Here is a 22,351-nt window from a genome sequence, read left to right as displayed (position 1 = left end):
TCTGTAACACCAGTCCCAGGGGACCCGACACCCTCATCTGGTCCCCAGGTGCACTGCATATGTAGTGTGCAGGCAAAACATCCATACACATAAAACAAACAAAAAACCCAGCTATCAATCAGTCTAAAACTCTGAATTTGCAGCCTGGGCTACACATTTAGCTAGATGATGGTGGCACATCTTCAATCCCAGCACTCAGGAGACAGGCAGATGGATCTGTTAGTTCAAGGCCAGTCTGGTCTACAAAGCAAGTTCCAAGACAGGCTCCAAAGCTACAGAGAAACTGTCTTAAAAACCAAAACAACCCCAAAACTCCACTTTTGTTTCCAGAGTTTTTTTTTTTTCCTTTTCTTTTTTCTTTTTTTGAGACAGGGTTTCTCTATCCTGGAACTCACTTTGTAGACCAAGCTGACCTTGAACTCACTGAGATCCACCTACCTCTGGGATTAAAGGTTTGCGCCACCACCACCACCCAGCTAGACTGCTTTCAATTTCTTGTATGAATGTCACAAAGTGGTTTGTCAGACTTTAGAGAGCTTCTTAACTTTCTCCACACTTTTCAAGTTATCGATGAGTTCCTTTCCCAGTCAAAACTCCGCTATCAACCTATTTCCCTACCATTTTCTATAAAACGTAGGACCACTCAGTGAGTGCTTAACTATTCCTCTTCATACGTGATATGAAGAACCTTGGCCAAAGAACCAAGGGTGAAGTGTTGCTCTAATCTGAGTTGTCCCAGAGGTCAAGGTCACAGAATGGAGCACCTTCACTAGATACCTTACATTAGGGGAAAGTTAAACTAAAACCTTGTCACCAGTCAAAGCAGAATCAAAAGACCATGACCTGTAATTAATCACCTTCTTACTGTTGCAAACTTCTTTATTTTAATCCTTCCGTAAAAAGTTGGCAAAGAATACCACCAGCAATCACACATGTATATAAGTTCCAGTTATGTTTTGTTTCTGAAAGGGTGTTTAAGGACAATTCTGAATTGCAATTTAGTCTTAGATAAGAATTAAAAAGGTCTAAGTTGCTGGCTTCCTGAAGGCATTTTAACATAATAGATCAACTATAACATTGCTAAATACTCTTTATTTGATATATTATACATAGACCACAGTAAGTGCCTTTCAATGGGAAAAGGCAGCATCCTTTGACCTAGGGAAGTCTAATAAAATAAGACCATTGAGTCAAGAATAGACAGTTGCCTCCTGACCTTTAGCCATTGCCTGTAACAGTAGGAGTACAAACTTTACCACAGATGAGTCTTCTCATTTCTGAGATGGTGACAGAATTTCCCCAGTGTTTAAACATATTCATATATCCAATTATATAAATTTAATTATAAAACCATTTAGTAGGTTTGAGGTGACACCCCCATCTTTGTGGAAAGTAGAACTTTAATAATTAAGTCCAATCTTATCTTGAGAAAGGGAGAGCAGTGACAGTGTTTATGCAACTGGAATCGTTACTTTTAATAAAGATCATATCCACTTTTCTACAAGTCAGTTTTCCTTAATCAGGACTGTCCAACGAAGCATTGTTAGCCGTTCATGATCTGAATTGTGGGGTATGAATTAAATTACGGTACACATTAAAAGTCATGAGACATGTGTTTTGTAATAAATAAGGCAGTGGAGTTACTCCTTAGTAGCCTTTTTAAGATAAGCTATTAGGTCCGCCCTCTCTCCCTTCTTCTTAATTCCAGCGAAGATCATTTTTGTTCCAGGGATGTACTTTTTGGGATTCTCCAAATACTCCATCAGGGTGTCCTCTCCCCAGGTGATGCCTAAACAGAAAGGGATGCAGTGGTTAAAGCGTTTCATACTCCTGGTAAGTCTACCATTGGTTACACCTATACAGCCTGTGCTGCTATCTAACCACAGTCCCCACTTACCTTTATTCTTGTTGGCGTCTGTGTAGGAGAATCCAGCCGCCTGACCTGTCTTCCTCCCAAACAGACCGTGGAGGTTTGGTCCAGTCTTATGCTTGCCTCCCTTTTCCACAGTGTGGCACTGGGCACACTTCTGAACAAAAATCTTCTTCCCTTTCTCAACGTCACCCATTTTTAATTCTAAAAATGAAAAGACCCAACAGTTCAAATAACTTGCTCAAGAAACACATACAATGGATCCTGATGACCATTCACACCACCTAACGAGCAACCCACTGCTAGTCTGTCCTTTAACACCTGGCCGGATGCTACCTCACTCAGCTGGAATACTCCCCAATAATAAGCACAGTAATTAGGAGACACCCCCCTCCCTACTTAAGGCAAGTCTATGTTCGTGATAGGTTTGTAAGGGAACTGGAAAACCAACTCAAATCTGTGTTTCAGAAGAAGGGAAGGTCAAAAAGTCACAATAAAATTGGATCACAATTGCATTAAACCAAACCACTGCGATTCTAACGTTTCAGGATGCTGTAATTGCTGTCTGAGCTGCCAATTAAACACACCTCCAAAAATAAGACAAAACACAGCTATAGGGCTGTGTGTGTGTGGAGGGGGGTGTCCTAAGTGCTTTCTGCGGCTCTGCTCTCATTTGGAGGTTAAATTACTTTCTCTTGCATTAGTCTGGCACTGGAAAGCAAGGGAAGGCTGGGGTAGGAACCTTCTCCCTTTCGCGTCTTAAGATCGCGGGGGTGACCACGAGGTCACTCATTCAAGCCGGATTCAAGAAGAATGATTAACACAGCCTTCCGGATGCCCGATCAGGAAAATGAACCGGCCAGTTCCTGAGGAGCAGCAGCCTCTGCTTTACTCTCTGGAAGGGCGGTGGGTGAGAGGTCTCCAGCACTCCAGGCCCCGGCCCCGCGCCCACGCCGCCTCCAGCCTTGCGTTGCGCTACTAAATCAGGCCCGCACGGGCCTCCTCGCGCCCTTCCCGCCCCGCGTCCCCGTCTCGCGCTCACCGCTCCCGGGTGATCAAGACCACCAACGCTGCTGCGACCCGAAGACGGACGTCCCGCTCTCTAGCCCAAGGACACGCCGGCCCGCGCCTATGTACCGGTGTCGGTGCAACCGCACTTGCTCAGCCCGCCCGCGGCCCGACGTACGGCAGCGTCGGGTGCTGCGACGTGGCGTAGCCGCGCCTCATTGGCCTCAGCATCAGGGTCGCTCCGGCCGAGGTGCGCGCGCATGCGGGCTAGCATGTTAGTGTGTGCCCAGAGGGCGCCCTTCCTCTAAAGGCCTTGTTTGCCCGGCACTTACGACAGGCCCTGGACGTAAGGCGTGAACGTGGGTGACGTCACCCTCGGGGGTCCGGGGCTTGCGTGGGGCGTGGGGAGGCAGGGCGGCGACTCCCTCGGGATCCAAGGCGCAGCGTGCTCAGGCGACACTTGGCTCTGCACTCTTTCGGCCGCCGCCTACGGGGAGTGCCACGACTGCTGCCCGGTCAGCTGGCGACCTTTACCCCGGCTTAGACAGGACTCCCTGGCTGCTGCGACTGCTCCGCCCCGAGAGGATGCCTGCTGGTCACCTTCCGGCTCCTGCTGGTGACCTTCCGGCTCTGCCAGTGACACAGCGCCCCAAAGCTGGGGAAGGTGCGGCCCTTGTGGCAAACGGTCGTCGCCTGGAGTCCCTGTTCCCTTCCTCTAGTGTTTGTAGAAAAACAAGGAGGGTGTGCAGGCAAGCCTTAAGAAGAAACCCGATTTGATCTGATTCTTGGGATCTGCTGGCCTTGCATCCCTTCTGACCATATTGGGGATGGAAGTTTTGTTAGCACGCTTTTCCAGTACGCTTCGAAACGAATTTCCTGCCTGACACCCCAAATTCTACTATTGGAAGTTTTGTTACTTTTTTTTTTCTAATTTTTTGAGACAGTTTTACTGTAACTGCCTAAACTTAACTTCCTGGAACTAGCTGGGTAGACCAGGCTGACCTTGAACTCAGAGATCCGCCAGCCTCCGCTCCCAAATGCTGGATTAAAGGTGTGCACCACCTTGGCCCAGCCCTTTTTTATTACTCTTATCTCCCAAGTTCACAACCCAAATTCTGACCAACAGCGGTCTTTTTCTTAAATTCTGTCTAGCCTTGACTTATTCTGTCTAGTGTTTAAAGATACCTGGTGCTCGGCAGACCCTTTTCTTGGTATCGAGAGTAAACCCGCAAACTTTGGTGAAGTCTAATGTTTCCTTCCACCGTCAGAGTAACACTAGGTATTAGGACGCTGGTCTGAATCGCTGTAGATCCCTTTCAAGCCACTGGTCCTATGATTTGCTCCAGGGGAAGACATCTGTCTGTATGAGTACAGTTATTCTTAGGTATCCCCAGGGGCAGTTGGCTCCAGAACAATCCCCAGCACCCATGCAGAATCCCATGGGTGCTCAAGTCCCTCTCATAAAGTGGTGTAGTATTTGCAAACAATCTACCTAGTCTTCCCAACATTTGCATCATCTCTAGATTATAGCATGCCAAATACAGTGCTATATGACGTCATTTAAGGACAAATGACGGAAATTCCAAAGTCACTCAACATTCCTGAGAGTATTGGAAATTCAGCTACAGAGTATGTGGTGATCTGATCTGCTGGTGTTTCTGACCCACAGATGTGGAATCCGTAGGTAGAGAGATCTGACTGTATTTTCAGTTTTTGAACTGTCCTAACTTACAATTCCTCTTTCTCTGACACAACACTATACACCCACATCTTCCTATATAATGTAGAACTCTCAAGCCAGGTGGTAGTGGCACACACCTTTAATCCCAGCACTCAGGAGGCAGAGGCAGGTGGATACCTGTGAATTCGAGGTCAGCTTACTCTACATAGTGAGGCAGCTTACTCAGGAGGCAGAGGCAGGCAGATCTCTGAGTTCAAGGCCAGTCTGGTCAATAAGAGCTAGTTCCAGGACAGGCTCCAAAGCTACAGAGAAACCTTGTCTCAAAAACCAAAAACCAAAAAAAAAAAAAAAAAAAAAAAAAAGGTAGAACTCTCAACATATTCAATACTTTTTGTAGCTTTTAGGGGAACCCACTAAGCATTCCAATATAGTCCTCACATTCCTTATTTAAATTATCCAGACATAGGGTTATTTGGCAAACTCTCAGAAGTTTTTTGAAGTCATGTCACAGCAAATACATAGACATTCAATATGTCCTTAAACCAAGTCCTGATCTTTATTGGCTTCTGGATCCCTCCAAAGAAGACATGGTTCTCCCAGTATCTTTTCTATGTGTCTCAGAAATTACTATTCTTGGTCTGTAAAGGAGCTGGCTGACCACATGATTTCCAGGAACGTCCTGCTACAGATTTTGTACACCAGTGACTCAGCTGACCAAGCGAATGGACTGACGTCTTAGGTGTTATCCCCTAACACTGCACTAGTAGGATGGTGGTGCACACCAGTAACCCTGGCACTGGGAAGGAGGGGACACAAGAATGGGAAGACCAGAGTCATCCTTGGTGAATTCTAGGCCTGGCTGGGTGGCATAAGGAGACCTTGTATCAAACAAATAAATTTATTCCCACAAGAAAGGGGTTAGAAAGTAATGTCTGGGAGAGGGGAGCGAGGTCTCCAGGGGAATGGACATCTCAGCCCAGGCCCCGAAGGGTTCCCAGGATCTTGGGAAATTCCAAACCATTCATCCCTCAAGGGTGTTGTAGTTAATAGGTGTGATAAAAGTCTTATCAAAAGGAGATTTGTTAATATCTGTACCATCCTTACTACTACGTGTACTATGGTACTGCACCTGTAGTGTGGAGCCTGCACTGCAGGACCATTCGCGAGCAGGGCAAGGGCCCGGAGATTTAAACACACAAAAACCCACAGAGACAGGAGTCATCCTTGAAACAAGAATGCCCCTTTATTGTGTACCAGAGCCGCTTATATAGGGACCCTTAACTGCTAGCCACGCCCCAGCCAAACCCACCAGAAACCACTCCCCTGCCATCAGGAACTCCTGAGGGTCTCATGCTCAGAGCAGCTGCAAACATAGGAAAACAAGCTGTTTGCTCAGAGAAGCTGCAAGCATAACAAGTTGTTTACAGGAAATTCGGGGTCTGGGTCCACAGTCCACAACAAATATTACCACGTAAGCAGTCGCGTGGCTGAACAAGTGTGTGTGAGTGTTAGCCTTGTTCTTAAACTTTATTGTCAGAATTTACTAGACCAGAACTCACAGATACTCGCCTCTTTCTGGTTCCTGAGTGCTAGGATTGAAGGCGTGTGCCACCACACCCAGTATCAGAAAATATTTGGTAATGACTAATACATGGACAGGAAGAGGATGGAGCATCTTTTCTTGTATGTCAAATTAAACCGTTTGGAGAATGAGTTAGACTCTAAGGAGATGCAGGGTAAGCTCCCAAAGACTCTGACCCACAGGAGAGCAGAAAAGAAAGTTAAAGGCCATCATCCTAAGACATGTAACATCATGGCTCAAGTACTTTGAAATATTTTATGCTCCGAGACTACAGCTAATTTTAATGTAAAGACTCAGAGATGTGAGTTGTCATTCTTCAGGGACACAGATAAACAGTGATAGCTGCTGGGATATCTGTGAAGAGGAGGAGAAACATTGCAGACACCGGTGTCCTCTGAGTTACTCTATGTTCTTCATCCTGCAATGCTCAGACCACTCCCGCTTTCTCACTAGCCGTGACCTTAGAGGCTGGAAGATGGCATCACATCACATGGAACTGGAGTTACAGATGGTTATGAGTGACAGTGTGGATGCTGAGCTGAACCTGGGTTCTCTATGACAGCATCCAGTGCGCTTAGCTGATTCGCTATCTCTCCTGCCCATCATTCAAGCCCTGATTCCTCCCCAAAGCCCCACGCAATTTATTTTCATAATCCAGTTAGAGGTACCAGAAAAGGACGAAGAAGAAAGGGAGAAGTTGGTGTGTCAGCCGCATTTTAAAGAGGAATTTCATCCAGTCTCAAGAAACTTCTGCTTGCATTCCATTCTGTGGTGTGCAGGACAAGGCTGCCAGAGCAAGCTACTTTTAAAGCGGTGTTTAAGTGACCATCTGAAATGAGTTTCAATCACTGTGGGGGATGTGCACAGTTGCAGGGTTTGATACCTTGATCTATATGGTCATCTTGAAGAGATGGCACTAGTCTTGTACAAAGCATTGTGGACTCAGCCATGTTGGAGCTGATGAGAAGTCTCAAGAAGGAATAAAGCTGCAGACTTATCTGGAAGAAAGCAAACACGATCATCTCTACAAGGCACACCTTCCAACCAAGAGTATTTCCTGATAAAATGGATTTCCATATTGATTCTCTCTCCCCTGGGGGCTCTTTTATTTCCATGATATTTATTGAACTCTACATTTTTCTCTGCTCCCCTCCTCTCTCCTTTCCCCCTCCAATCCTCCCCCAAGGTCCCCATGCTCCCAATTTACTCAGGAGATCTTGTCTTTTTATACTTTCTACTTCCCATGTAGATTAGATCTATGTAAGTCTTTCTTAGTGTCTGCATTGTTGTCTAAATTCTCTGGGATTGTGGTTTGTAGGCTGGCTTTCTTTGCTTTATGTTTAAAAAACCACCTATGAGTGAGTACATGTGATAATTGTCTTTCTGTGTCTGGGTTACCTCACTCAAAATTATGTTTTCTAGCTCCATCCATTTCCCTGCAAAATTCAAGCTGTCGTTATTTTTTCTGCTGTGTAGTACTCCGTTGTGTAAATGTACCACATTTTTTTTTATCCATTCTTCGATTGAGGGGCATTTAGGTTGTTTCCAGGTTCTGGCTATGACAAACAAAGCTGCTATGAACATAGTTGAGCACATGTCCTTATGGCAAGTTTGAACATCCTTTGGATATATATCCAAAAGTGGTATTACTGGGTCTTGAGGAAGGTTATTTCCTAATTTTCTGAGAAGTTGCCACACTGACATCCAAAGGGGTTGCACCAGCTTGCATTCCCAACAGCAATGCAGAAATGTTCCCCTTTCCCCACAACCTCTCCAGCATAAGTTGTCATCAGTATTTTTGATCTTGGCCATTCTTACAGGTGAAAGATGGAATCTCAGAGTTGTTTTGATTTGCATTTCTCTGATGACTAAGGATGTTGAAAATGATATTTGATAAAGAAGCAAAAAATATCAAATGGAAAAAAGAAAGCATATTTAACAAGTGGTGGTGGCATAACTGGATATTAACATGTAGAAAAATGAAAATAGACCCACATCTATCACCATGCACAAAACTCAAGTCCAAATGGATCAAAGACCTCAACATAAAGCCAGCCACACTGAACCTTATAGAAGAGAAAGTGGGAAATACACTTGAATGCATTGGCACAGGAGACCACTTCCTAAATATATCCCCAGCAGCACAGACACTGAGAGAAACAATTAATAAATGGGACCTCCTGAAACTAAAAAGCTTCTGTCAGGCAAAGGACACGGTCAACAAGACAAAACGACAGCCTACAGAATGTGAAAAGATCTTCACTAACCCCACATCAGACAGAGGTCTGATCTCCAAAATATACAAAGAACTCAAGAAATTGGACACCAAAAGATCACATAATCCAATAAAAAAAATGGAGTACAGACCTAAACAGAGAACTCTCAACAGAGGGAATCTAAAATGGCTGAAAGACACTTAAGGAAATATTCAACACCCTGGGGGTTCTTTGTAGCCCAGTCAGATCCGCTCCACTGGCGACAATCAGTTGGGCCTCGCTCAGGTGCGTGGCCTCTGGCTTCTCAAAGGACTTGAAGCAATCCTAGTTGCCTCTCAGCACGATTTAAATCCTAAACCCACGGGGTCGGCTTCTCGCCAATTTCTCCACTGGGCATTAGGAGTTTTTCTCCTGGTTTGGAGCGCAGTATTAAGCTTTTTATTCCATACACAGGTGTCTTTGTAGATGGAGGGAAAACACTGAGGAGTCTGTAGGACTAGTTAAAACAGGCTTTTTGAAAAGAAATCTACATGGCTTAATCTTTTTCATAAAACACCAACGCAGGGTTACCAGGAATCTGCATGTCGATTGGATCTAGACTTGCTGGTGAGTCACGACTGGAACACTTGCGAGGAGTTTGACTCTGCTTCTGGATGGTGCCTTTAGCATCACCGAATGTTCCAAGGGAACAATACATCTTGTTTTATGTTTCTTCTCCCAGTGGAAAAAAAAATCAAACAAATATTTACATGATTTTTACCTAAATCTAGTTTCTCAATAATGAATCAGGCCTATTATTTATCCACAGTTAGTAGAAATATACTTCTCTGTTCTGTTCCTATAACTTTTTCATCTTTAGAGTTTCTTACGTATCCAAATGTGACTTTCTTATTCATAATAAAAGTTGAAATTGGCTGCTTCAAAAAAAAAAAAAAAACTTTATCTATTGTCCATGTGTGGGCACGTATATTTTAAGAAAAACTAAAGGGCCTGAGCTCCTGCTCTAATCCTTGGAATGTGAATTAATCTCTCAGAAGCTTTAAATTCATCCAATGTAAATGGAAATATTTAAAAGAAGATTTGTCTTCTGCCGTATTTGATATGGTTGGAGTCATTTGTTTCTGAGGAAAATGGGGGGGAGGGGAAACCGTAAAACATCTTATTATTCCTTAGCAACCAGTTAAACAAGTGGCTCTCTACTTACGATTTGGACACGGTTTTGATATAGTGTCTCATTCAAAGGTTTATGTACTTGAAGCTTGCTCCACAGGTGGCAATATTGGAGGGTGGCAGGACCTTTACGAGGAAGGGCTTGATGGAAGGAACACTTCTTCATCAGATTCCTTGCACCTTAGTCCTGTAAAACAGAAACCAAAAATATCCCACACAGGTTAATGGGAAACTGAAACCAAGAATATACCTTGCAGGTTAAGTCTTCTGTTTATGGTCAAAACAGTTCCTGTCTGTTCCTAGCCAAGAGATAAATCCTATGTCCTATGTCAAGTCCCTGCTAATTAAGGTTTCTGTTTGTAATCTCTTAAATTCCTGGTCTGATATTAACTGCTTGTAACCCCCTTTATAACCCTCATTCACTTGATGTGAATTCTTCCTTTGGTATATCTTAACCTTTGTTCCTCCCCTTTTATTGTATCATTTTAACAATAGATAACTGTCAAACCCCTCACCTTTTTTGAACACCTTATCTTTCCTCAGTGATTAAGAGCGCTGGCTGCTCTTCCAGAGGTCCTAAATTCAACCGTATGGTGGCTCATAAACATCTGTGATGAGATCTGGCGCCCTCTTCTGGCCTGCAGGGAAACATGCAGGCAGAACACTGCATAATAAATAAAAAATCTTTTTTTAAAGGAATTTGGAGAGGCCAGTGGGGCCTGCTCTTACCCCCCCCCACACACACAACTTGACAGATGGTTGTGGTACACGCCTTTAATCCCAGTACTCCGGAAGCAGGTGGGTCACTTTGAGTTCGAGGACAACCTTGTCTCAGCAAATTCCAGTACAGCCAGGACTGTTTCACAGAGAAACCCTGTCTCGAAAAACCAAAGCAAAACAGAAAGCCCAACTTAGGGGAAGACAGCTGGCTAGGTATCTTAGGGAACCCCAAATACAACTTGCTTTAATTCAGACAGCTGTGGTCTTGGCCTTTTCTCACGATTTTTGGAATTAGCAGTTCTCCAGGAGGAGACATCTGGGTGCTAGCTGTGAGGGGTGCATTAGTTCACTCCTGAATGGATTAGTTCCTGAGAAAGCCAATTATTATGAAGGAGCAAACCTGGTCCCTCTCGCTTCCTCCTTTGCCATGAGACTTCTTTCTCGTGCTTCCCACCATATGCTGTTTGCCTTGAGGCTCTCACCAGAAGCTGGTGTGTGTGCGTGTGTGTGATATACAAAGCAATGACAAAATGCCAGCTACTGTAACTCTGAAGGCAAGCCAGGGAGTAGAATAAGAAGAATGTCAGATGTTGGGTCTGGGGGTGTGCAAATAATGGGGACAGACTGCCGAAGTCTACGAAACCATGAGCAAACTTTATTCCAAAAATCACCAGGGGGCACAAAAAGCTTACCAACTAGCTGGGACCACAACTAGAACTCAGGCTTCTGAAACTGTGACATTGTGGGGGCTCGTTTGGGGCCCCTTTTAAAAGTAAGAAGTAAGCATTAGACATGGACAAAGGCATTTTTACCATTTTGTTAAGCTTAGAGATATATTGCATTTTACAATTTCCGCTTACAAGGTTCCAACCCTGCGGTGTTATTGAAACAACTAGAGGTGCTTACAAAACCCTCAGCTTTCTTGACGTAGCCTGGTTCCTGTAGCAGGAAGGATACGGAACAGTGTGAAGCCGAAAAGTCACGTAGAAAAAAACTTATTAAAAGCTAACCTTGGTCCACAGCAATTGTCGGCTGTAAGGGTAGGGGTTTACTGTAAAAAACTGACCAATAGCTGCAGAGAGCCATTGTAAAAAAAGCTAGCCTTTGCTCATAGACAGAGCTGCTGGCTGTAAACAAAGAAACCATTGTTAAAAGCTAATAACTATTTGCTGACAGCTGATGTCTGTCTGTTCCCATCTGTTTAGGCCAATAAGTATATATTCCTATATTCCTGGACCCTTCATCAGATAGATACAAGGTTTTGCCACTTAGATTCACTGTAGTTTAATTTCCTCCTTTTATCGTAAAACACAACACATAGAGTTGGTTATGTTTGGTTTATCTTTGATGGTATCAGTATAAACATGTTATGCCACTGACCAACATCTGAGGATAGAACTCCTTCATTTAGCAAACCTGAAATTTCATAACCTGTTGAAATGGATAACTTTATCCGCTTGACTGGATTCCGTAATATCCAGGTGGCCAGCCCTATTTCTAGGTACACCAGTAAAGTATCTCCAAGAGACAGGCATTTCAGTCAGTGAACCAAGCAGGACAGACTCTCATCCAAAATGGATGGGCACATGAGACAGACCCGGTCGAGGGTCCAAAAGAAACAAACAAGCAGAGACGGGCACCCCTGCTGTCTCCCAAGAGTCAGAGTGCCTTTCTTAGCTGTGGACAAAGAATTCTAGGTTCTCTGGCCTTTGGACCTTTCCCCATTAACCCTGAGTTCTCAGGCAGAATTGTGCTGTTAGATTCCCTGGTTGGGGGGCTCGCTGGGTTTTGAGTTAGCCTTGCTACTCACTTCTCTGGTTTTTCCAGTCTTCAGGTGGCCTGTCACAGAATTTCTCATCATCCCCAGTCATGTGGACAATCCTGTGAAGAAATCCTCTCACACCTGTGCAAGTGTTCCTCATTTTATTACGCTTTGCTTTTTCTCTCCCCTCTTTGTACATCCTGTTTCTTCTTCCTTTCAGATTCCAGGTTTGTGGCAACCCTGCTATGGAACAAATCTAAAGATGCTAGTTTCCGTTTACTTGCTTGTTTTGTTTTATTTTTTAAGGTGTGTGCTCAGGTGATGGCTATTCTTGGTTGTCAACTTGGCTATGTCTGGAATGAACTACAATCCAGAACTCGAAAGCACACTTGTGATTTGGACCTTGAGACAAGAAGACAGCATGCCTTTGCTCCAGATCTTGAGACTGGATGACACACACCTTTAACCAAACCTTGAGGAAGGCACATTTTAAATCTGGGTCACATTTCCTGCTGGAAGGACAGTGGAAGAAGGAAGAGAATGTGTTCCTTCTTGCCCTCCTTGCCCTGCTTGCCCTCACCTTGTCAGCACTTTCATTCCTGCACTGGCATCAGAGCCTACTTCTTGGGGATTCCTGCTTCTTGGGGATATACTAAGATCAGCTGAAACACCCAGCCTAGTGGAACTTGGACTTTCTTTTCATAGCTAGCATTTGTTGAACTGCAACCTGTAAGCCATTCCACACACAGATTCATCCCCTGAGTTCTGTGACCCTGGAGAACCGTGACCAATACAGCTCGTTTCCTGTCTGTACGGTACATTTTAGTAGCCTCACAATATGTCAGTCTTTGTTAGTATATATTTGTTAGGGTGATCTGAAATAGATGATTTGATGTTACTATTATAGTTATTTGAGAGAGTCAGGAAAAGCATGCATACAATATGGCCCAATTGTGTGTTCTCACCACCGCACTGACTTACAGTTCCCCTATCTTTCCACTTTCCAGGCCAGTTAATCACTCCACAGTGGGCTCTGAGTGTTCAAATGGGAAGCAGAGAACCAATCTCTTCCCTTAAAACTCAGCAAAGCATGATGGCGGCGAAGACAGCCCAGCAGTCAGGCTTCCTGTGACAAGCGTGAGGCTGAGAATGGAAAAAGAACATTACTGAAGGAAAGAAGCTAACAGCCCTGCTCCAGCAAACACAAGGAAGTGAAGCACCTTCTCCCCGACATGGAGGCAGTTAGTGATCTAGAGCAGTTCTCTTAAGCCAGGCCTAATCCCCTGTAAGTCATAACTCTTCGGGTTTATGAGTAGTGAGTGGTGAGGAAGCTTCAGGCTTCCTGAAGCGAGCAGAGGAGGCTCATGGATTCAAGGGAAGTCTTTCTTAGTAGAAACTTGCAAGGGGAGGCAGCCAGAGCTGGTGTAAAACTGCAGCCAGTCATTTAGACGACCTAGAGAAGTAATCAATTCAGCGCTCTCAGTACTTCTTATGACAACCCACTCCCTACCTTTCTCTGCCTTAACCTGGTGATCTCTTACTCCTGATGCCCCTTTGCTCCCTAGCTTTTGCTTGGGTTAGGCCATTGGGAGGCACTGGAAACTTCCTTAAAGGCTGGGTTAAAGCTTCTTGCTGTTTCAAATTCTTTGGAGCCCTACTAACCCCTGGAAGTTCTCTTAACTCTGCCCAATCTCTGTGAGCAGCTCTCATCTGTACTTCCTTCAATAGAGTCCCTTGAAGACCCATGTCCTGGGACTCTCCTGGGTATAATGCATTTCCCATTTTCGGGACAGCATCCAGTCCTCAGCCATGTCTGTTTCACGACAGAAATTCTGTTCTCCTCACTTGTCCTGCACTGTGGAGTAGTTGCTGAGAAGACAGGATAACCAAGAGGAGTTCCAGTGAGGCCCCGCATTGATGGGGTAGCAGAAGCCAAAGGCCTCAAACCAGACCAGTGACTTTGCAATGAACACTTGCAAGTAAAGATATTTGGATAATAGGGCTTACTGCTTGACTCACTGTGTCATACTACAGCTTCCATGATGAGATTTCCATCCCCCTACCCCGTCCCCTTTTTTCTTTGTTTCTTCAGTTTTATTTGGGGGGAGGGCTGCAAGGGCAGAGAGCAGATACACAGGGACAGGAAATGAATGGGATTGAGATGCATGATGTGAAAGACACAAAAAGTAAATAAAAGAAACTTAAAAAAAAAAAACAATAAAACTTCAAGTTCCTGGGCCTATGAGATGGCTTAGTGTGTAAAGTAGCTTGCTGCAAAGTCTGACAACCAGAGTTCGGTCTCCAGGACCCTTATGACGGAAGTTGTCTTCGATATGTACACTATGCCACATTTGTGTGTGTCACACAATGGTAAAAAGAAAAGAGGTTAAACTTTTGAGTTCCTTTCTTGTGGAGTTGGGTCTTTCAGCATTAGTTATTAGAAGTTCAGTCCCATGCTACGTTCTATGACTAGACAAGAAAAGGATCAAATTACTTTCATATATTCACTGTATTGCCCATCACCTTGGACATCCCAGTGACTTTTTAAAAGGTATTTAAACTCCAGGTGGTGGCAGCGTGTGCCTTTAATCCCAGCACTCGGGAGCCAGAGGCAGGCTGATCTCTGTGAGTTTGAGGCCAATCTGATCTACAGAGTGAGTTCCAGAACAGCTAGGGCTGCTACACAGAGGAACCTAAGTGTAGGTTTATGAATGCCAGTATCACCAGGCCTGCATGTAAGTGCCTTTACTTGCTGAGTCATCTGTCAGCCCAAAAGTATTATATGCCTGTGTGGTGTGGGACAATTCTATATTCTGTCAATTATGTTTTAAATAAATGCTGATTGGCCAGGAGCCAGGTAGGAAGTATAGGCGGGACAACCAGACAGGAAGTAGAGACAGGGCAGTGAGAACAGGAGTATTCTGGGAGGAAGGAATCTCTTCCCGAAGTCCTGTCCAGACACAGAAGAAGCAGGATGTGACCTACCCCGCTGAAAAAGGTACTGAGCCATGTGGCTAACATATACTAGAATAATGGGTTAATATAAGTTATAAGAGCTAATACAAAGCCTGAGCTAATGGGCCAATCAGTTTATAACTAATGCAGATGCTCTGTGTGATTTCTTTGGGACCTAAACAGCTGTGGGAACTGGGCAAGACAGAAACCCCAACAAGCAGGCCCTTATGTTATAAATGGTGCCAACGTGTGGACAATTGCATCTACATAAAGCCTGAGACCTTGGGAAGTAATTCTAAACACAAAATAACAGCATTATGCATGGTTTCTTGGTAGCAGCAATTTCTCAGGTCTGCTCTGCTTGCTAGAGGCAAGCAAGCACTCTCATCTAAGAGAGGCTTCCTGAGTCAGTTTTAGCTGTAAAACCTTGCAGCCTTTTAAGAGGTCCTGCCAAGAAACACTTAAATAGTGTTGATAAAAAGCTGACCACATGCTTTTTGGTTTTCAGTGATAGCAGGAAAAAAAATCTGTGCTGTTTTAAAATGCTGGCTTTCTGGGCCATCCTGCCAGTGCAAATTCTCACTCTTTGAGGTAGGAGGTTTGGCTACAGAGACAGCATTTGAGTGTTGTTTGTGGACACACTGTTGCAGCTTGCTTGTTGGCAAGGACCTTGAAAAGCCATAGAGTTGTGACAATAAACATGACTCTGGCCAGTACCTCCACCATGAGCATGGAATTTCATAAAGCTATGGAATGGGCTGCATCCAGCTGTCAAAGCCATGGCTTTAATCCTACCTGTATTGCTTAGCAAATTAAAGACTCGTGGTCAGAAAAAGAGAGAGAGATACAGTAAAGATAGATTCAAAGATGAAAAAAACTAAATGGTTTGCTGTGTGTTAAAAATATATGCTGGCTTGAGAGAGAAAAGAAAAAGATTAAAGTCCTTAAAATAAAAAAGAAAGAGGAGTTGGGTTTGGTGGTACACACCTTTAATCCCAACACTTAGGAGGCAGAGGTAGATAGACCTCTGTGAGTTCAAGATGTGGTAGTGCATACCTTTAATCCTAGCACTTGGGAGGCAGAGGCAGGTGGATTTCTGTGAGTTCAAAGACAGCCTGGTCTACAGAGAGAGTTCCAGGACAGCCAAAGATACACAGAGAACCTGTTTCAAGAAGTAAAAGTAAAAATAAAAGAAATAGAGGTTAAAGTTAAGCCACATAAAGATGGAAAATACACAGAGAATCTGGATACTGTATGTTATTATGCTCTCTTTGAATTGTTTGAATGCTGAGGAAGGAGCAACAGCTGCTAAAAGATTTTTGCTTATAAATGCTGTTGAATTAATTCAAGATAGGTATTTTGAAAATACCTTGGCTTCAAAAGTGAAGTCAAAAGATATGTTACTTTGGAGAAGAGGTTTTGCTTTTGTTTCCACAGAAAATGAGAGGCTATGGATTTATTCTGAGTTAAGAAAAATCAGGTTTGATCAAGGACCACCTGAGAAATCTCCAGTAGGAACAGATGGCCCAGATGTCTGAGTTCTACATCCAGAACAGATTTAAGTTGCTGCCTGAGATGATCAAGACTCACAGGATATACCAGTCAGGACTTGACCATAATTCTAAATTTTCTTTAGGTCCCCATAAGATTATCAACACCCCTAAACAGCAGGAAGTAACTTGGAATACTATGCCCACATTCCCAAAAAATGGACTATGGATATTTTCCTTTGTTTAAAAAAAGACGGGGGGTGGGGAACTCTGTGAGTTCAAGGTGTGGTAGTGCACACCTTTAATCCCAGCACTCAGAAGGCAGAGGCAGGTGGATATCTGTACGTTCAAGACCAGCCTGGGCTACAAGAGCTAGTTACAGGAGAGGCTCCAAAGCTACAGAGAAACCCTGTCTCAAAAAAAAAAAAAGAAGAGCTAATATGAAGCCTGAGCTAAAGGGCCAATCAGTTTGTAACTAATGCAGACTCTCTATGTGATTTCTTTGTGACCTAAACGGCTATGGGAACTGGGCAGGACAGAAACCACAACAAGCAGGCCTTCATGTTACACATGTGTGTTATACACACGTGTGTGTTATATGCATCTATGTGTTATATTCACATGTGTGTGTGGGTGTGCGTACTGAGATGTTTTCCTGTCACTTGTCACCTTATTCCTTTGAGGCAAGGTCTTTCCTTGAATGAGAAACTTGGGTTTTTCAGTTGGGCTGAAGCCAGCAGGTCCCAGTGATCCTGTCTGCCCCACTGAACACTCCTGTTTATGGGTGTGGCTGGGACCCTGGCTGGCTCATGTGGGTCCCTATGGTTGAAGAGCAAGAGCTTTTCCTGACTGGCTGGGTTCTCTCCCCAGAACCCATATTATAAACTTTCTAGTGTTAGAGATTGAACCTGGGCAAACTAGCAAAGGATTCTACCACCAAGCTACACTCCAGTCAAGTATTCTATAAATACTATGATTTAGGATTGTCATGTGGTTGTAATACACATGACAGTATTTCAATATGAAAATTTTTGCTTTCCTTAAAACCTACAGACTAGTGCTGTATAAAATAAAATTTGGAAAATAATTAAAATTTTATCTCAGAATAGGTTTAAGAAATGTACATGTTAGTTATAAGGACAAAATAATTTAAAATACATAACTATATTGTGTGAACCAATGAGTTTTATTGTCACTACTTATAGGAATGTAGGTGAGGGGTTATTTACAGGAACAGAAATGACTCAAAGCCAGGAGCTTAACAGCCTGCCCCAGCACGGGTGACAGTTCACAAGGGTTGGTAACTTGGAGTTGTACAACTCATTATGCTGGAGGCTCTTTTGGGAAGCTCAAGTGGCTTGAACCTCTTCTAGGCATCTCAGCTGACCCCCTTCTTTAATGTAGCTTGGCTGGTCTGCTTCCTCTGGGGCAGCTAGCATTATCTGAGCCTCTTGTAAGCAACTCAGCTTATCCCAACTTCTAACTTCTTCACGGTACTTAACTTGCCTTGGTAAATTATTTTATAGCATACTTCTTGGGCTAGTGAGATGGCTCAGCAGGTAAAGCAGCTTGCCATGCAAACTTGATGACCTGAGCTGGATCCCTGGAGCCTAATGGAAGAAGACTCAAGAAGGTTGCTCTCTGACACCCACACAAACACACAGAGTGTGAAAGAGAACTTTATAAAACATAACCTCCTGTTACACTGAAGTGTTGACATGCATATGGGAGTTACCTACACAGTAGGCAAACACTTCAAAGATGAAGATGTTGGACCCTGGAATAGCTGGCAGCAAGCCATACTTTTCCTTGCCAAAACTGGAAATCTAATTAGTTGTCTAGATTCTAACAAAATAGTTTTATCTGTATCAAATATGTTTTCTCTCAGATTATTAAGGGGAAGGAAACACATGTAACCTGTAATGTGTGCATGCAGAACATTAAAGATTCATGTTTTCTGCTGAGTTTGTATGAACCTGTGATGTGTGCATGCAGAACATTCAAGATTCATCTTTCCACCGACTTACACATGTAAACTGTAATGTGTGCATACAGAATACTCAAGACTCATCTTCCCAACAACTTATACATGTAATCTGTAATGTGTACATCCAGACCATTCAGGATTCACCTTCCCACTGACTTGACATACTTTTTTTTTAATATTTATTTATTATGTATACAATATTCTGTCTGTGTGTATACCTGTAGGCCAGAAGAGGGCACCAGATCCCATTACAGATGGTTGTGAGCCACCATGTGGTTGCTGGGAATTGAACTCAGGACCTTTGGTAGAGCAGGCAATGCTCTTAACCTCTGAGCCATCTCTCCAGCCCCCTTGACATACTTTTTGTTGAAGTTTTATAGTTTGGAGAGCCACTCTACCTTCAGTTAACTGAAGATTTAAATTCTATCCCAACCTCTTCTCTCTTCTGGGTCTCTCCATAGCCCTGCTCTCCTACAACTCATTATGTAAACCAGGCTGGCCTTGAACTCACAGAGATGAATTTTACCTTTTTTACCCATTATTTTGTGAAAACATTTACAGAAACAGATTGTTGACATATCAATTTTATTAAGGCATGATACATTCTATAGTTGTCTGTCAAATCTTCAATATTTGAATTTTTTTCAATTTTTCATTTCTCGCAAAATGATGATGTACATTTTGTCTATACATTGATTTTCCTGATTTTGGGAAACTTCTTCAGAGTATAATTTAAAGATGAGACTAAAGACTTAATTTTTTTCTGGCTCTGATATTTTGTTGACAAACTGTTAAATGTTTTGAGAAGTCAGGACATTATTTTGGTCCCTCTGACCAGACCCTAACTTAATTTCTTAAAACACAAGGCTCATTAATGTCAACATGGCTCAATACAGAAACAGAATCCAGCCAAATGCAGGGCATTCTGTGACATATTTTATTTTCTTGCAAGAGACTTGGTTTTGAAGGAAGAGACAATATCTCAGTTATAGAAATAATGGGCATTGTGGCCATAGAATTGATGTCTCATCCCGCAGTTTATTTTATCCCTGAGATCTTTTTGTTCTTCTTGGATGGAGTCATGAAAATGCTTCTGTGTCATGGACTTTGAAAATGAATTCCTAAGATCAAGTAGGTTGGTCTGAGGGTTGGGTACTCCAGCGTTAGGAATCCATCCCAAAATAGGTCTTGTTTCTTCATTGCTTTCCATGTCCATGCCCAAAAACTCTGGCTTACTTATAAAGTTGTCAAAAGCGAAATCATCCATATCTGTTTTGTTACAAAGAATATTAGACTTACTGAGGCGAACAGCGTTCTGACAAGTAGTATATGGATCACGGAAAGCAGATTTAAGTGGTTCGTAGTCAATGTAATGGTTTGACTTAGAGTGGGATACGGGTAGCGGTTTCACTTCCAACTGTCTCCAGTACAAGTCATCTGTCTTTTTAGTGTCTGTGATCTTTGGAAGTGATGTTAGGTCAAAAAGACTACTCATCTCTTTTCTTGGACAACGAGTTGGGAGTGTATAGGTAGACATCAAGCCTTGTTCTTCCTTAATCTTCTCTTCAATATCCTGGTTTTTATGAGTAATTCCGGGGAGGAGGTTATCATTCATTGCCATCACTTCTGTAGTACTGGGTATGAATGTATGAAAAGCACACAAAACCCTAGGGGTACAATCTGGACAGGAAGGTGGTCCTTGCTGCACCATAGCCTCCAGAGGTCGCTGGTTCTGAATAAGTCGGGCAATTCGACCTTCCAAAGGCCTGGGAGGTTTTAAGGCAGGATGGAATTTTTCTTGCTATATCAGTGGAATAAAGAGGAGAAAAAAATCGACTGATTAGTAAATATAGCATTATAATAATATGGCTACAAGTTACCCATTTTTATGATCAGGAAGTAGAGTGGTGGAAGCATACACACTAAGATTCCTTGGTATTTATTTGAATACATTGAATTCTGGGCCCAAGTAAGTACATCTTTCTTTTAGTGGCTTTTGGTAAATGGAAAATAAGTTTTATTTGGCTACAAAGGACTCACTAGACTAAAACTTAGAGAGCAGGACTGCATTAACTATCCTGTGCAGGTTGTTTTTTTTTTTTTTTTTTTTTTGACAGGGTTTCTCTGTAGCTTTGGAGTCTGCCCTGGAACTAGCTCTTGTAGACTGGATGGCCTTGAATTCACAGATATCCACCTGCCTCTGCAAGTGCTTGGATTAAAGGTGTGTGCCACCACTGCCCAGCTTATCCTGCGCAGTTGTTTAAACCATGTAGACAAGGCAGAGTTCTTAAGCCCAGGGTGAATCAGAATCACCTTCAGAGCTGACAGAAAGGAGTTCCTAAGCTTTAGTTCTAAGACTAGGACTTGTAAGGTCTACAGTGGGGTTCTGGGATCTGCTTGTTCTGGGAGGGTGTGTAAGAGAGAACAAACCCATGTACTCTGAGCTATCCTCCCTACTCAGGAACACGCATTTTAACAATGCCTCAGGTGCTGCTAAGGCAGGCAGCATGCTAAGTGCTTTGAGAAGCACTGTCTGAGGTGTTCAATGTCTTTTTTTTTCTGGTTTTAGGGGCTGAGCACAGGGCCTTGCATATGCCAATCACATGCTTTGCCCCTGAGCTGTACCCACTACCCCATTTGTGTTTAAAGATTTATTTATTTATTTATTTATTTATTTATTTATTTATTTATTGTGTATACAGTATTCTGGCCTGCAGGCCAGAAGAGGGCCTCATTACGGATGGTTGTGAGCCACCATGTGGGTACTGGGAATTGAACTCAGGAATCTGGGAAGAGCTGCCAGTGCTCTTAACCTGTGAGCCATCTCTCCAGCCCCTTGAGGTATTTTTAAAGTATGGATTCAATCAGGCTTAGAAACTGCAAAAATAAAAGGCATATTCAGGATACTATTACTGGAGCTATGTGGGTAGGGGAGGAGGGAAGAGGTGGCCTATGACGGCATGGATGGTGATGTGTTCTGTATTGTGGCAGAGGCTTGAATGAAATCTGTATGCTTTTGTTTTAACAAATGTACATTTACTATCTGTACAATTTTATTAAATATATTCTTCACATTGAATGAAAAACAGGAAAAATTTTAACTCTGGTAAATGGTATGAATGTGAAATCTTAATGGATAAAATATATTAAGGTCTTTACTTCATTCTAAAATGTGCAAAAATGACAAAAATATTTGTAATGGTTGAAATGAATAGATTATGCAAAAGAATTATAGATATGTGCCACCATGAGGTGCCAAGCAATCAGACCGGGATTTTGTGTATGCTAAGGCAGGTCATTACCAACTGAAGAACATCTCTAGGCCTAGGACTTGTATTTCATTCTGAAAAAAGCTTCACAAGGATTTTTATCACCACTAAAACATGCTTTCCTGGAGTTGGTCCTGTAAATTGAGCACACCTCAGTGTCAGAGCATATATCTAATCCAACAGAGAGTGCCTATCGCAAGTGCAAAATCAAAGCAATGGAAAGACCTGTGGTGGCTGATAAAGCACAGTGTAAGGACCCAGCTCAGGTGTTTGATTTGATATCCCCGTTACAAATGCTTAAGCTAATATAAAATTAAAGTGTTCAGTGTAATCTAAAAAAAAATCCCTATTTTCGTATGCTTATAGTTTAATATATATTTCTACAATTTATAGCTTTGAAATTAGGTTTTCAAACTTTGTATTTATAGAGGATAAACCAACACATGAATATGATATCCTTTATATAATTCATCTAGTGGATTATATATTTTATTATAGGGCTTGATAATTTCTTTCAAGACATTTTTATAATCAATTCTCTAATTGATATAGGCAAAAATTTATTGGCTTTTGATTGTAATTCAGCCAACTCTCAATTATTATGACTACCAGAAAGAAGTTATTAATTTCCTCGAAAGTAA

At 42.8% G+C, this 22,351-nt stretch overlaps 2 protein-coding genes across 2 annotated transcripts in view; both read right to left on the bottom strand.

Annotated features, from left to right (window-relative positions):
• Nucleotides 1-836: 836 nt before the first annotated feature.
• LOC130874268 (cytochrome c, somatic) lies at nt 837-3,064 on the bottom strand. Its single transcript, XM_057769337.1, has 3 exons — nt 2,913-3,064; nt 1,898-2,074; nt 837-1,789 (listed from the first exon to the last, which is right to left on the bottom strand). The coding sequence occupies exons 2-3, from the start codon at nt 2,064-2,066 to the stop codon at nt 1,641-1,643; spliced, it is 318 nt and encodes a 105-aa protein (XP_057625320.1). The 5' UTR covers nt 2,067-2,074; nt 2,913-3,064; the 3' UTR covers nt 837-1,640.
• A 16,041-nt stretch (nt 3,065-19,105) lies between these two features.
• Spmip4 (sperm microtubule inner protein 4) overlaps nt 19,106-22,351 on the bottom strand; it is a 33,583-nt gene continuing 30,337 nt past the window's right edge. Inside the window, exon 10 of the mRNA XM_057784693.1 lies at nt 19,106-20,242. Within this exon, the coding sequence (XP_057640676.1) occupies nt 19,424-20,242 (819 nt within the window). The 3' untranslated portion in view covers nt 19,106-19,423. The remainder of the gene's footprint in view (nt 20,243-22,351) is intronic.

Source organism: Chionomys nivalis, chromosome 1, assembly GCF_950005125.1.
Source record: "Chionomys nivalis chromosome 1, mChiNiv1.1, whole genome shotgun sequence".
NCBI lineage: Eukaryota > Metazoa > Chordata > Mammalia > Rodentia > Cricetidae > Chionomys > Chionomys nivalis.
Note: the sequence above shows the minus strand (reverse complement) of the source record. Positions and strands in the feature narration are given on the sequence as shown.